Below are 15,614 nucleotides of genomic sequence, written 5' to 3' on the forward strand. Positions count from 1 at the left end.
GTCAAAGTTAACATGATAAAAATGCGTTCACGCAAATTTGTTTTAACACAACTAATTTCTAGTGCTAGAGTGAAGACATCATATGAAACTGGAAAACCTAAGGAATCCATTAATACCAACAAAGTCCTACTAGCTTTTCACAAAGGAGGTTAAATAACGCTCCAAATTTACACTAAATTTTAGCAAGGAAAAACTAGTATGGCCATTTTCAAAGGGGTCCCTTGACCTCTGACCTCAAGATATGTAAATGAAAATGGGTTCTATGATTTGAGCATATTGTTTATGCTAAATGCAGTACCTGTGAGGGTTTCTGGACAATATTTGTCATTGTTTTGGGTTGTTAAATGATTTCCAATAATAAATATATACATACATTTGCATAAAGCAGCATATTTGCCCACTATCATGTTGATAAGTGTATTAAAAACTTGACAAACCTCCCTTTAAGGTACATTTTCAACAGATAAAAAAATGTTAGATTAATTTGCGATCCATCACGATTAATTATATACAATTATACGATTGATAGCGATTCAATATTTTAATCGTTTGACAGCCTTTGTATCAATAAAATTTTAATTCAGTCACAATGGGGTTAAACTTTATTAATAAAAAATAAAAAAATTCTGTGTTTGTACAAAAAATAAAACAGTAATTTATTTGTTTAAACTGTCACTAAATGAAATACTGAGGAATGAACAGCTTTTATTATGTGGACAGCAGGTCGCTTTAGAACTTGAAGTTAATTGGTAGAGAGCTGACCCTAATCATTGTGTGTGTGTGCGTGTTGCTATATTGATTACTGTTCTTCAAACAAAGGAATCAGCTTCTCTCTTTCTTCCTTTTAATCCTTTTTTCCCACCCTCTTTTGCTTCATCCTTTGCTTTTTTTTTTCTTTCTGGCTCAGTCTCTCCATCATCCCTCTATTTTGCCTTTCCTTTCTCTGTATTTTTTTAGTTTCTTTTCCCTTTCCTCCCGCTTCTAGTCTGTTCTCTCTCCCATCCTACCTTGCCCATTCTTCCCTTATACCTCTTTACCCCATCCTTCATTGTTCAGTCTTTTCTCTCTACCCTCCTCGTCACCGTTCTCTTATTCGAACTTTGCAAAAAAGGCAGAGAAAAAAAATAAATTGTTCTCAAAACTTAAAGCAAACAAACATTTAAATATAAGAATATGAATGTAAATAAATACAGTTAATGAAGATGATGATATACGTGTTTAAACCTTTTCTTAAAGGTGAAAGAGTTCAAACTTCTTCTTCTGCTCAGCAGCATTTCTTCTTTTTCTCTGACACATCCATATTTTTAGCGTGATTGCATGGACTCCACAGGTTGTTGCATTACACCATCCTGCCCCTTTTTTTTAATAGATTCCTTCCTTTATGGATAATGTCATCTCAGCCAGAAAGCCTTTTTATCCCGATCCGTCTGTGGTTTTTATGAAGATTTAGCCGAGCTGAGGCGAGCTCGTCCGTCCGTCCCTCTTTAGTTTATTGGGTTATGTTTGGGAGCAGGTTGGCCAACAAATAGGATTTAGATACAATGTCATTATAATAGATCTGCCGGTCGTGAAGGAAGCAGATCGATAGGCTTCAAAAATCAATCCGTCCGTCCACACGGGCCGACGGGCAGCAGGTACACACAGACAGGAAGTGATGCGACATGACGGCCGCTCACATCTCTCCAATGATGAAAGTTCAGGGCATCTACACGTCTTCGAAAGGTCTTAGATTATTTCTTACAGTTGTACGCAGCACAGCGTCAAATGACTCCTCATTACCTGTTTGTCGTTTTAGTTTTCTTATCGTCTTATTTGGTACCTTTTGGGATTGTCAAGAATTTAAAATAAAGTTTGGAGTTTCAATCTGTAATAAATATTCCAACATGCAGTGATACATTTTGAAGACAGAAAAATTAGAAACCAATAAAATGTTACATTTCTCTGCTGGCTTTCAGTTTATAGCTGTGACCAGATACTGTATGTTCAGCAGGCAGGTCTTGTCAAAAAACCTTAAATCAAGGCTAAGGCAGACTGTACATATGTAGCCTGGTGGACAAAACCCAGAGAGGAAATTCCAATAAGCACTTCCTGCTGCTCATAAAGCTTATTGCTGTGAACACATGGTAATAATTGAAGGTGACCAGATGATTGCATCAGTGTTTTGATCACCTCTCTTCTTTTATCTGCTTTATGCCAGCTGGACAGTCAGACGACATTTTTTATAGAGATTTTAAGGTGTCAATCAAACAGAGACTGTAACTGTGACAAAAATAGGATTTTGAGAAGTCCCCAATGGAAATGACACGCTTGCCGAGAGTTATTATTATAATATCATCTGGTTCAACGATATGAATTTGACACTGGATTTAAAAAATATATCATGTTGATGATATTGCCTCAAGTTAATCTATAAATTGTAGTATCAGGTTTCATTTTAAATTAAATAATTTATTGTAAGTTATGTTTTTAAATGTAGATAAAACGTTGGTTTGGTTTAGCAGTTTCCTGCGGATCATGCAAAGATAAGCTCAGTGCAGGATTGTTGGTCTAGAAAACATCCAGAGAATCGATAGAGCTTGACACATTGGTGCAGTCAGTCATTGTTAACACGATAACACCATTACCACCAATAACTTAACAAATTAAGTGTTAGAGATATAAAAACCAAATATGTTTCTGCAGCTGCACAGCCAGAACATGTTTGAATATCAGAAGCGAACACCAATGACAGCGCAGCATGGGTGCTTATCCAATCAGGCGTCAGAAGGTGTGACGGACCTGTTACTGGTTATTGACTGTGGTGTAGTGAACACACCAGTGCATATACACACTCACACCACACATTGTACACCCGTCCTCCACACTCCTCTGTAAATACGCTAAGAAATGAATCCTATAAGAGTTCTATCAAGGGGACTACAAAAGGTGCACACTTATTTGTTCTTGTCTTGTAAAAAGGTTTAGGTTTATATACGACTAAATGCCTCTGAAACCTGCAGAGACCCCTTCCATCCGTCTAAATCTCCCTCCTTCTCTTTACTTTCTCTTTCTCTCTGTAAATCTCAACTTTTTAGTGATTCTGGTTGGAAGTCTATCTCTAATTCTGTTATCTACTGTCCCAGTCTGGCCCGGGGATGGATGCCATCTGTAATCCATTTATCAGAGCCGGCCGCTGGGCCTTTTTCCAAATGACAGCTGGCCCTTAGCAATCTCATTATAAAAAGCACCAGGATATAATATGGAAATATGGGGGGGGGGGGGACTCCTGAGGTCTGAGAAATGGACTGAGCAACAAACACACAGTGGACAAAATATTAAAACAAAATCAGTTTTTTTTATTTTTATTTTTGATGTATATTTGGGCCGTCAGTCGATTGCGATTAATCGCATGATTGTCGATAGTTAATCGTGATTAATCACACTTTTTTTCCGCCCAAAGATGCATGAAGTTATAATGTAATTCCACTACATTCAAACTCAAGCTGTGTTCGAACTTACCACGATTTTGAAGTTATTATATTTCATTGGAGTGTAATATTTTCAGGAACAACTCACCAGCTGAGTCATTAATCATCAGTGCAGATCACAGTCTCCTTTTATCCTGAGTCATCATCCCTTAGTAATTAGTCCCCTCATAGAGTGCTCCAGGGATGACGTATCTTTGTAGGCCAACCAGGAAGTTAGCATTGCCCCCTGGGTTCCGGCAAAAAGCCAATGGGATTTTTTCCGTTGGTTTTTGGATTATTGCTGAAAATAATCTCTGTGGCAAACACACGTTTATGATACTTAGACGTTTTGTTCCGTAAAATAATCTTCACAAACGAACAACGAGGCTGTAAAGGCGGACAAGTCAGCTTGATGACGTTTAGTAGTCTCATTTAGCTACATAAAGGCTTCAAAATCCACGAGTGGGATATTTATTGATGTATTTTATGTTGTAAAACAAAACGTTAAAAGCTCTTCAGCTTGTGTTAACCACATACCTTATTTCAGGCATCTAACTATAAACCCATTGACTTCCAGATGAAGGAACCGGAAGTGTTAAAATGCTCATTTCCAGGTTTTAGGACTCATTCTTGTAGCACTCTAGTACAAACTGGGGGTCAGGAGTTTGGACAGCATGGGCATTTACCAGACAGGGAGGGTCTACTGAAAGATGCTATAGCATGGTATATACCAAGGTGCATCATGGGAAATGTAGTGTATTTGAAGTTTGACCCATACTAGGGACTGAAAGTCAGGATATATCGGCTTCTATTCCTTCTATTTTGACCGCTCTTTCTTTTATCTGTCTTTTGTGATGAGTACCCCAACTTTTTAGAAGTGCAATACTAAATCACTGGAGTACCCCTTTAAATCTAAATTCAGGCATGACAACATTTACCAGTTGAGGATCTATTCTATTCTATATCTATCTCTATTGTGATCATGTGACGCTAACTAATCCAACACGTGTGAAGAGAAAACTCTGTTAAGATCAACAGGAAATAGACACAGCAGTGACCAACTCTCTTTCTATTCATCACACCCAGTGTGCTCGCTAACCCCTTACTCCTCACAGACACTGTGAGTGTGTGTGTGTGTGTGTGTGTGTGTGTGTGTGTGTGTGTGTGTGTGTGTGTGTGTGTGTGTGTGTGTGTGTGTGTGTGTGTGTGTGTGTGTGTGTGTGTGTGTCTGTGTGTGTGTGTCTGTGTGTGTGTGGTGAGCGAGCGCTGGTTCCCTTGCAATTCAAATCCATAACAATGCTGTGCTCGTTCATCCAGAGAGAGAGAGAGAGAAAATAAGAAAGAGAAATCCGAGGGTGAGGCTGTGGGGTGGTGTGTGTGTGCCTGTGTGTGTGTGTGTGTGTGTGTGTTTGGTTGTTACATGCACACACAGATTTTATGTAGTCCTTATTGGGCCTTTGATCCGAGGGGTGTAAGGAGCTCTCATCTCCCACTGTGTTACTCATACAGACACACACACACTTATCGGTCGCACACACACACACTCGTGTGTTCCTCTCCGGGCTGCAGCAGCTCCCCACTGTGTAGACCCTGTCACACGCGCACACACACAAAAGAGGTTATTTTGGGGTCGTCTTGGTGAACACAATGGACGGACACGCCCCTACACACACACACACACACACACACACACACACACACACATATATATACACACTCAACAAAAAAGGTTTCCAGTTGCACGTGTCCAAAAGCCTTCCAGAGGTCTGTGAACATGACCGCCTGTATGTAAGTGTGCGTGTGTGTGTGTGTGTGTGTGTGTGTGTGTGTGTGTGTTTGCACTGTGACTAAAGGCTTTCAGCGGGACAATAAGACGTGTGCCTGCGTGTACGTGTGTGTGTGTGTGTGTGTGTGTGTGTGTGTGTGTAATGGTTAATACCAGGACAATAGAAGTGTGCCTGTTCAGTTGTTATCGGCTCACTGGAGACTCACAGGCCTGCTGTTTTTTTTAACCACCTTTCACCATGAAAAGGAAGAAAAAGGAGACGGAAAAAAAAGAGATGAGAACGGGGGTCCTCCCCCCTCACTCTCTCTATTCAGCTAAAACATCTCTCAAAGTGTCAGAAGAAGGAAAAAAACACACCTACAGTGTCTTCAGACCTTGCTAAATGAACTACAATGTTCTTATATACATTTTTTGTGGGTCACTAAAACCAATAAAGAGCGCTGAAAGCAGCGTTTACAGGTCAGATTTGTGGTTCAGGTTCTGCAGCTTTGCATTTTAATGAGGTTTCCTTATCTTGTGACGGACATTAGATGGAGCTGTTGGCAGGTTTTTTATGTTTTACGTTTAGGATATTTGCAGGAGGCACATTTGGGACAAATTATGATTTTATTGGTTGAAAACATGTGAAATGGTTATTTCTTTTCTTTGGTTGAAATATATAGCTGACCCTGAATCCACCATATTATACAGTTTACTGTAGTGTATGTTATTATATTGTATAATACTCAGCTTTTGGTTTTAAGTCACTTCAAATCATAAGCAGTTGTGGGAGATATGTTTGATAAGCTTTTTTTATTTAAAACAAAAATATATTAATAGGTTTGAAATTTATTATCATGTTTTCATAATATATTTGTACCTTAAAATGAAATACAAAAGTGCATCGTTCTCAAATTCAAAAGTTCAATAAGGGTGTAACTGCTGGGGTCGAGAGAGATAATATACTGTAATAAACTGTATTATGCTCCTCTATATTTGACAATGAATATGATGGCGCATATTTTGGTAACACTTTATAATAAACATAATTTATTAATGGTTAATTGATAGTTCATTAAACTTAGTTAATAGTTATTTTACTGTTAACAAACAACAAAATGACAATTAATAATGTTTGCTAAATATTAGTGATGCTATCATTTCTGTTATTCCAACAGTTTATTGTTGCACACATTATAACATTTTATACACTATATATATAAAGTAAGTATTTGTTAATGTTTAAGATATTATTTGTAAACCTTAAAGAAATTATCTGTAAAGCATCTACAAACATTACATAGATATTTGTAACACTATAGCTATGATACAATATATAATTTATCAACAAATTATTTCATATTACACAAACTGCTGATAAAATAACAGAAATTATAACATTACTAATAATTAGTTAACATTATTAATAACCATTTCATTGTTTGTTAACAGTAAAATAACTATTAACTAAGTCTAAATAACTATCAATTTACCATTTATTAATGAAGTTATTTTAATAGTAGATCTTGAGTTAAGATGATTTGGTTTATGTCATTTGAAACAAACTATGAAACGCACAAGAATGTTTCATCATTAACCACCACAAGACACTTAATTTCTCTCTCTGTGTCTCTACCAGGCTGTCTGTCCAACCTTCCACCAAACGCCAAGAAGATCTCCAACTCATACGAGGAGCGCCGCAAGCAAGCCACCGCCATCGTGCTGCTGGGGGTCATCGGGGCTGAGTTTGGCGCTGAGATCGAACCTCCGAAGGGTTTAGCGCGGGCCCGAACCGGCGGACAGGCGCCTGAGGGCTTCGGACTGACGAGCGGAGGGTCATCCAACTACTCACTGGCCAGACACACATGTATGTACAGAGATAACACACTCATTGCCATATTTACAACCTGGATATCCCCAAATGTATTTTGCGTCCCGAGGTAGGCATGTAGGGATTGTTACAGGTGTCATTGGGGCTGTTTCTGTGTCACTTGGCATCGGGCTAGCTTTGCCACAGTTTAGAACAGGTCCAGCTAAACTGAACCTGAACCTCCTGGGGTTTAAACGCAGCTACATGCTAAGTTAGACATGGTTTTCCTGACAAAATGAGGACAGGATCAGCTGAACGACAGCTAAGTCTTTTTTGTTTCCACTGTATTTTACAAACAGTGATGTTTCGGATATACGTCTTTAACCCTTTAAAAAACGGACCATTGTTTGCATGAAAAACCATAACAGCTAAAGCATTTATTGTTTTTGCAACGGAAAGCCAAAGCGTCTTGCTTTCACATCATCCCGTTGTATGCTTGTGATTACGTTATTACGTTACGTTACGTGTCGTACAAAACGCAGTGACAACACGCGATGGCGCCAGAGTATTCCAGAAATCGTTGTTTGCATGATCCTGTTTAAATGGATGTGAAATAAAAACTATAATAGCTAGAGCATTCATTGTTTTTGCAGCAGAAAGCTAAGGCTTCTGTCTTTCGCGTTGTACGCTCCTGATGACATTATTACATTATGTTATGTGCGAAACGTAACAAAACTATCAAAATGCCTTTGCACTCAATCTGCTCATAAAAATGAGCATATCTAAAACTTATGGATTGTTTTCTACATTTAGAAAATCTTTTGGATCAATATGTTTTGTGTTTATTAAGTGACATTTTATGAAAAAGACATGTCAGATTTTTTTTTTTTTATTTCTGACAATTTTAATACTTTATAAATTATTAGCTTTTGTCATTTTATCATTGTTATTGACTTACATAACCTTTTAGCTTAGATTGTACAGATTTTAGGGATGTGACGTTTGAAGATACTCCAAGAAATTACATCACTATAAGCAAACATACCAATGTGGACACTGGCAAACCATTTCTATTACAGAGTTCAAAGGGTTAAAAAGGTGACACTGCTGTTTGGAAAGCGAGTGAAGTCAGCGGTTGTGGGACAGACAACAGTGGCGCTGATACTGTTATTGATTTTCTTTCCTTGTAGTTCTTCTATTTTTCTATAATCTTGTTTCATCTTTGTCATTTTCTCCTTGCTCTGTTTGGCCGTATGTTGTATCTCCATTACTGCCAATGCCAGACACAGAGAAACCTTTGAAACTTTTGGTTTCTTGGGTATCGTTTAAAATACCAGTACCAATACCAGTACCCTTAAAGTGATACCAATACCAATAGGGTGCTTCATTTGATACCTTTTTTTTCAATAGCTTGAGAACTGTTAGATGGATTGGATGGAAATTTGGTACAGACATCCATGGTCCCCAGCAAATGAATCCTAATAACTTCAGTGATCCACTGACCCCTCAACCAGCCGTTCGTGACCAAATATGTATATATGCATACAGTATATGTGTGGCCTCACAGAACTGCTGCAGGACTCTCACCCTCAGACAGATACTGACATGTTCAGTGGTTCCTGTTTTGGTCCAGAATCATGGTTTTCTCCAAACTCAGAACTACACAACTGACAAAGTCGAAACTTCATTGTTGGATTAGAGGTGAGGAGAGAGATGGGATTGATTTTCACCCACCAAGCTTGACACCTTAAGGAGCTTGGCGTTCACTTCCACACACACTCACTGGGCCCAGCCTGTGCCACGCTGTGCCTGCAGCGTTGGACCTTGGTGGGCATCAAACCTGCACTAAGCAGAGCCGCTCTTCCATTCTGCTGCCCCTGAGCTCTGATTGGCTGCCTCTGGGGCCATCCGCCCAGCGACAGAGCCTGCACCCTCACTGATAGACTGTGGAGCGTGATGTTGGCCTTGAACACAGCGGTCAGCTCACCTGTGTGGACTCACCGGACACACACACAGATGCACAAACCCCAGTAAAACCCCAAGCCCATGTCATCAGATGAACACAACTCAAGATTTAATTGATCCCCTTGAGTAGAGCTCCCTCCACCCAATTAAAACCTTTCACTGACCCCTCTGGCTGGGTATCATTTGGACAATGTGGTCCCGTATGATACTTGTTTTCACTAAACAGAATAAACCAAACTTCTCAAAGTCATCCATGTTTAATGTTGTCTTAACGTAAAGCAATCACACTAGAACTTTGCCCAGATAAAATACAATATAGAAATTGGAAGAATTCTTACTTGAATCGGAAATCAAAGAATACGTCAAAGACTAATGCCTCATGTCCACAGCATGGTTTGGCTCAACTCGACTCACTTTTGGTACAAGGTCCTTTTCTATATTTCGTTACTCTCCACAGCTGACTGAGGAGGAAAACTTTTGCTGCATAGAGTTAGGTCAGCCGGGAAGTTGACCCGGATGCAGATCCCTATGCAGTTAAGCCATAATGGCCGTTCCAGGCAGCTACTTTCTGTTTTTACTTTCAGTCAAACTCTGAGACAAGTGTTAGAAATGATTGATTATGTTTATTTGGAAAGCTGTAGGAGGCTTGCCCCAAGATATGTCATTTTGACTATATTACCTGGGGAATGGGAATGGGAAAAACAGCCTCCCATTCACACACTGTAGACCAACCCATCCACCTCGACCACTTGTTTACTAAGATTTTGCGGCTGTAACTTCCTGCCATTGTTCTTTATTCAGTCATAATTCACATGGCCACTAGAGGTCTTTGTCACTAACCTAAACATTGTTGTATTTAGGCATTTGAACAAACAACTGATTTTGTCGTTTTTCTTGGAGAACAGTCTCTAAATAACCCCCTTTTCCACATATAATAAGCATTTTCAGTCCCAAATGGCGGCAGCGGCTGTTGTCAAAAAAACACCAGAGTTTCGTCTCCTTGCTCCTATACTCTTTGGTTGAGCATTTCACTTCGTTTGATAACATTGAAAGTAAAGTTAAGCTCTGCTGTCGGCCTCCCAACCCATTAAAAAAAAGACAGAGAAAAAGAAAGAAAGAGAGATTGCGAAGGCGAGCGGTAACATTAAAAGAGTTTAACAGCGCGTTGGCGCTGTGAATGAAGAGAAAGGAAAGTTATTTTCTGATTGTTTCATGTCGTTAATGTTCTAAAGCACAAATAAATAACCATCATCAAACACTCAACAGGTGATTCACTGTGGAGACAGACGCTCTTTGTTTCATTTTCCTCCTCTGCATTTCATTCATTACATCCAACATGCATTAGTAAATATATGCAGCAGTAGATATCATCGCAAGGTTTATTTTTTTCTAATGTGTTTTCTAAAAGTCCCCTGAACTTTTGTTGGAAACCCCCATTTAACTAAACTGAGGAGGCTACAGAGCATCCTGCTCCGTTAACTGACCCCACAGAGTGGCTGAACCCTGTAAAATGTGTTATTACTTAATATAAAGCTTCAGCAGACAATTACAGATGACTGTAAAAAGCATGTGGTGGAGGACATTATTTAGTCTTTCATCACTGTTTCTTTCTCATGTGTTATGCTGCTTTCATTCCTGCCTCCTCGTCCGTTTTCTCCCTCTCTTCTTTTTTTCTCGCTCTCATTCAGTCTGTTGTTTTTCTCCCTCCTTCCACTCTCCATCTCCCCCTTCTCCTCTCTCTCTGTTATGAAATTGAAAGATGGATCGGCGTAGTTGGCATACAGCGCCGTGTGTGTGATGAATGAGAGCTGTCCGCCCAGAGAGAGGGAGGGTACAGTAGTCTATACAGCAGAGTATAGATTGATGTTTTCATATGGCGAGGGGGGGAAATGGAGGGAAGATGGAGGGGGAGATTGAGCTTAAGGGAGGAAGGAAGGAAGGAGAGATGATGACAGAGGGAAGTGAGGATGTGATTGGACAGGATAAAAGAGACAAACTGTACATCTGTGTATCATCTCTGGACAATAATGCTCACAGTAAATGTCAAAATACCTCCAGTGGCCTCTGAGGCCCATTCACCGTGAACGGTGGCATTTTAAAACATTCATGAGAGCAGATTGGAAATTGAGTTTTATTTTCTATCATTGAAAATTGAACAGGGGCAAGCAGGTGATGGAAACTAAACCTAGTTTGAGGTTTGACTGGCGCTCTTTTAATTACGTAATTTTCGTTGTGCCCTTCTCCTCCTCTCTGGAGAATTAGCAGCACCAACTGATTATCTTCATGTGCTCAACTCCTAATATTCAAGCAACAGTAGTAGTTCAGGGAAACACGCATTCATTTGCATTTTTTTTGCTGAAATTGTCTGGAAATTTGTCTAACATTTGCTCTAAATTTGAATGGAAATGTTTTTCTTACCATTGATTAGCACTATATGTTTTTTTAATGATTAATAACTTCTTAAAGGTGCTAAATATATGATTGGGAGCATTTCTATTGCCTCTCAACGGCTCTCAACATGGCGACGGCTGAGCCGGCGGCAAAGAAAGTATATTGCCAAGAAGTGAAAGTCAATTGTTTGTTCGCAACATCAGCGCCCAGCAGCAAAGCTATGCTTCCGCCATTTTGGACTGAAAGCGATTACCGGACGCCAGTAAAATGTCCGTCTACAAAGTGCTGTACAAAAGTAAAACTAAATTATTTATATTCTATTGTCATATTCTACCAATATGCCCTGTCTTTAGTAAAATATTATAAATATAATGAGCGTTTTCCAAAGTCCAGAATGACGGCAGCGGCTGTTGTCAAAAAATCCCCAGAGTTTCATCTCTTTGCTTCTATACTCTTTGTCGGCGGCTCACAGCTTACGGTTCTAATGGTTCTAACAGTGCTAAGAGTGCACTGGTTGTTGAAGAATACTAATTTTATTTTATATATTATATTCTGATAATCACGATAGACACAGCGTCTCTCTTTCTCTTTCACTCTCACTCTCAAACTGGCTCTCATTCTTTGTCTTTTTGTATTGCTTTTTTATTATTCGTTCTCTCTCCCTCTCCCTGCAGCCAGTCCGATCTGGCTCTCATCCACTAACCAAGTCCCCAACATTGATTTACCTTCACCTCTCATTTAAGCTTGAACAGAGGAAGAGAAAGAGAGAGAACGGGGGAGCAGGGCAGATGGAGGAAAGAAAGTAGAAAGCCTGTTAGTGGTCGACTCGGCCTGGTAAACTTTAGACATCACCAATCTGTCACTATTTCACACTCTCTACTTCCCTCCCTCCTTTATTCCTACTTCCTTCCTTCCTTCCTTCCTCCTCCTCCTCCTGCTCTAATCACCCTCTCCGTGTTAATGTGACATGTTTACTGCTCTAACTAACAGCTCATTACGGCCAACTGATGCTTTGTCAATAGCTATTGGTTCATTTGGGTCCGGGCCTGTCTTTAAACAAAGATGTCCACCGTGAGAAATGGACCTGAGTCCGGCCGGACCTTTTCTCACTTCCTGCCTCAGTGACTTGAGGGGAGGGGTTGTAAATTTGAATCTCGATACCGGCCAATTACAGCACTGATTGTTAACGGCCATCTTTAATAGTCCAGGACAACAAAAAAAATAATAGAGGCTTCTATGTGCAAATGTGTCCGTCAGATTAAACCTCCATCAGGTTCATTATAAACACACACACACATACACACACCTGCCCACCCACAGTCAGTCACTGCTCATAGCGTTGAACTTTGACCTCATAACCTCTGAGGCCTGAGGGGGTGAGGGGGTGAGGGGGGGAGCTCCGCTGGTTGACTGTGGGAAGAGCACGTACACACGTATTAACAATGAGGGGTTTGAATTTGACCTTTTGCCCCATGACCCCCAAATTATACTGCCCCCACCTCCACTCCCTGATCCCATCCTCCCACACAGTCACCTACCCAGTTTATTTATTGATAATCAGTTTATTTGAAACTAATGTTAAGTTGATTTCCTATCAAAAGGAAGGCAGCGTTTGCAAATAGCGTTTATCATAATCTATACAACGTACAGACCATAAGAATGTTAACCGAGCTTGTAGCTTGTTTTAGGCCTCATCATTTTTTATTTTATTAATTGAATTTATAATGTGTTATAATCGGCTTATAGCACTGTATAATTATAGTTATAAGCACCTATAAATATATATAATGCTTTATAATAATAATAATTACTAAATAATAGTAAGGTGAAATATCATAATACTTCATAATTGCTGGTCACTCATTGACATTTTTTTGCAAGGATCATAGTGTATTATAATTCCCATAGTTGTAATACATTATAATCTTCCTATAATGCATTGTAATGTGATTATTAGTAATAAGCATTGGTGCTTTAAGTAAAGTGAAAAAATATCATTAAATCTATGCAAGAACAACACAAAAAACTTTAATATAACAGTGATTATAATGCATTATGAAATGATTATAATGTATTACAACTATGAGAATTATAACACACTATGATCCTTGCAAAAAAAAAAAGTCAGTGAGTGACCAGCAATTATGAAGTCTTCTGATACTTGACCTTATAAGTCATTATAAAATGCTTTATAATGTGTTATGATTATTGTTATAAAGTATTGTGAATATTTAAAATGCTTTATAATAATTATAAATAACTTATAAGGTCAAGTATCATAATACTTCATACAGTAATTGCTGGTCACTCACTGATCATAGGGTATCGTAATTCCTATAATTGTAATACATTATAATGTTTTTATTATGCATTATAATGTGATTATAAGTTACTCTAAGTGGTCACTGGGTGCTAATAAGTCGTAGTTGTAGTTTATGGAGTATGATGATACTTGACCTCATAAGTCAATATAAAATGCTTTATAATGTGTTATGATTGGTATAAAATATTATGAATATGTATGAGTGCCTATAACTATAATTATACAGTGCTATAAGCAGATTATAACGCACTATAAGTATGTTTATAATGCATTATAGACATCAGCGTTGTAGAAAGCACGAACAGTGTTTTGAGGTACATGTTTGAAGAGATTTAGGTGGAAAAATCATACAGGAGTAGTCTAACTCTGAGCGTAATTGATTTCTGTTGGTGGTCTCGATGATTTGTACTAATCACTAACTGGAGGTCAAAGTTCATTCAACCCTACATCGCTGCTGATATTTATAGTCCACTATTTGTATGTGTATTGATGTATGTAACAAAAACATGATTGATTTTAGCTCTTACTGCTGTTTGCGCACGCCATGTTGATCACCAGCTGAGGGTCAAAGTTCACCGCCTTATCACTGATTCAGTCACAACACGCTAACAACACACCTACTCTGCATGTTTCACTCTTTCGTCTCTTTTGCCAGCAGCCACAACATAACTGCTAACAATGTTAGCGCAGATGCCCATCTCTTACAGTCTATATCACCCATAACAGCGTATCGCAACGATGCTAACAAAGTTAGTGCTCTATCTGTCGCTGCCGGTATATGGGTATATATTATGACAGTCGTACCCAGTAATGCTAACACGGTTAGCTTCTAGCTATATCTTTCATAGCCCCATCCATAGGCTGTGTGTGTGTGTGTGTGTGTGTGTAGATATAAACCAATAAGGAAGGGTTTGCCATTTAAGGCGGGTTGATGATTAAATGCCAGGAGATCCAGATGATGACATTAGCTGTGTGTGTCTGCAGACTGGAGGACCTTTAGAGCCACCACAGGATTATAAATACTTATAGTAAATGATCTCTTTTATATTATATGTTTCCTCATATAATGATTGTTTAACATTTACATGTCAAGTGAAAATACAATGAACTGTATTGATCTCTGACTCAGACAGCAGAAGAAGAAGGGAAGGGCCTTCCTGATGCTGTTGTAGAATCTCGTTCTGCTACGATACGATCGCTTGAATGAATTAATAAATGGCCAGTTCATTTATGACAACTGAATTTATATGCATATGGCTTTCTGTTAACAACATCAGATGTTTATTCTGCCTTTTCGCGTCTTCATTTTCCTTTGGCTATGTTTTTGAAGCACTTTGTGAAGAATCTGCTAAAAGCTCTGGACCTTAGGCTTCAGTGGGTGAGACAGGCAGAGAGAGACAGACAGACACTCGGGGGCGAGGGGGGTGTATGCATGTGTGTGTGTGTGTTGGGTGGGGGGGTGTTATTGAGGGATAGGGGGATATTTTCAGGCGCCTTAATGGTCAGTCTGTCCCCACAGAGACTGGCTCAAATGTCAGGTCAGCTATGAAGTGACCTCCATCCCGCTCGCTGTCTTTATCCACTCAGTGTGTGTGTGTGTGTAGCACCAAAGTAGAATCTTTTTTTCCCAAACCTCATTTGAGATATTATGATTTATTATTTTTGTTTTATTTCTAAGACGTTTTCTTTAAAGAGGCCCTATTATGCTTATTTTCAGGTTCATACTTGTATTTGGGGTTTCTACTAGAACATGATTACATGCTTTAATGTTAAAAAAAAACGCTTTATTTTTCTCATGCCGGCTGTGTTGCAGCACCTCTTTTCACCCTCTGTCTGAAACGCTCTCTTTCAGCTCCAGCCCCGCCCTCTCAAAAAGCCCAGTCTGCTCTTATTTGTCAGCTGACCCAATGTTAT

General features: G+C 39.1%; 1 protein-coding gene across 4 annotated transcripts in view; it reads left to right on the forward strand.

Annotated features, from left to right (window-relative positions):
- The window catches only part of LOC119478069 (WD repeat-containing protein 7), a 96,561-nt gene that overhangs the window by 59,386 nt on the left and 21,561 nt on the right, over positions 1-15,614 (forward strand). For all 4 annotated transcript variants that reach the window (XM_037752480.1, XM_037752481.1, XM_037752485.1 and 1 more), the window contains one exon: positions 6,851-7,078. In XM_037752480.1, coding sequence (XP_037608408.1) covers positions 6,851-7,078 — 228 coding nt within the window. The remainder of the gene's footprint in view (positions 1-6,850; positions 7,079-15,614) is intronic.

The sequence above is a fragment of the Sebastes umbrosus genome, chromosome 19 (assembly GCF_015220745.1).
Source record: "Sebastes umbrosus isolate fSebUmb1 chromosome 19, fSebUmb1.pri, whole genome shotgun sequence".
Taxonomy (NCBI): Eukaryota; Metazoa; Chordata; class Actinopteri; order Perciformes; family Sebastidae; genus Sebastes; species Sebastes umbrosus.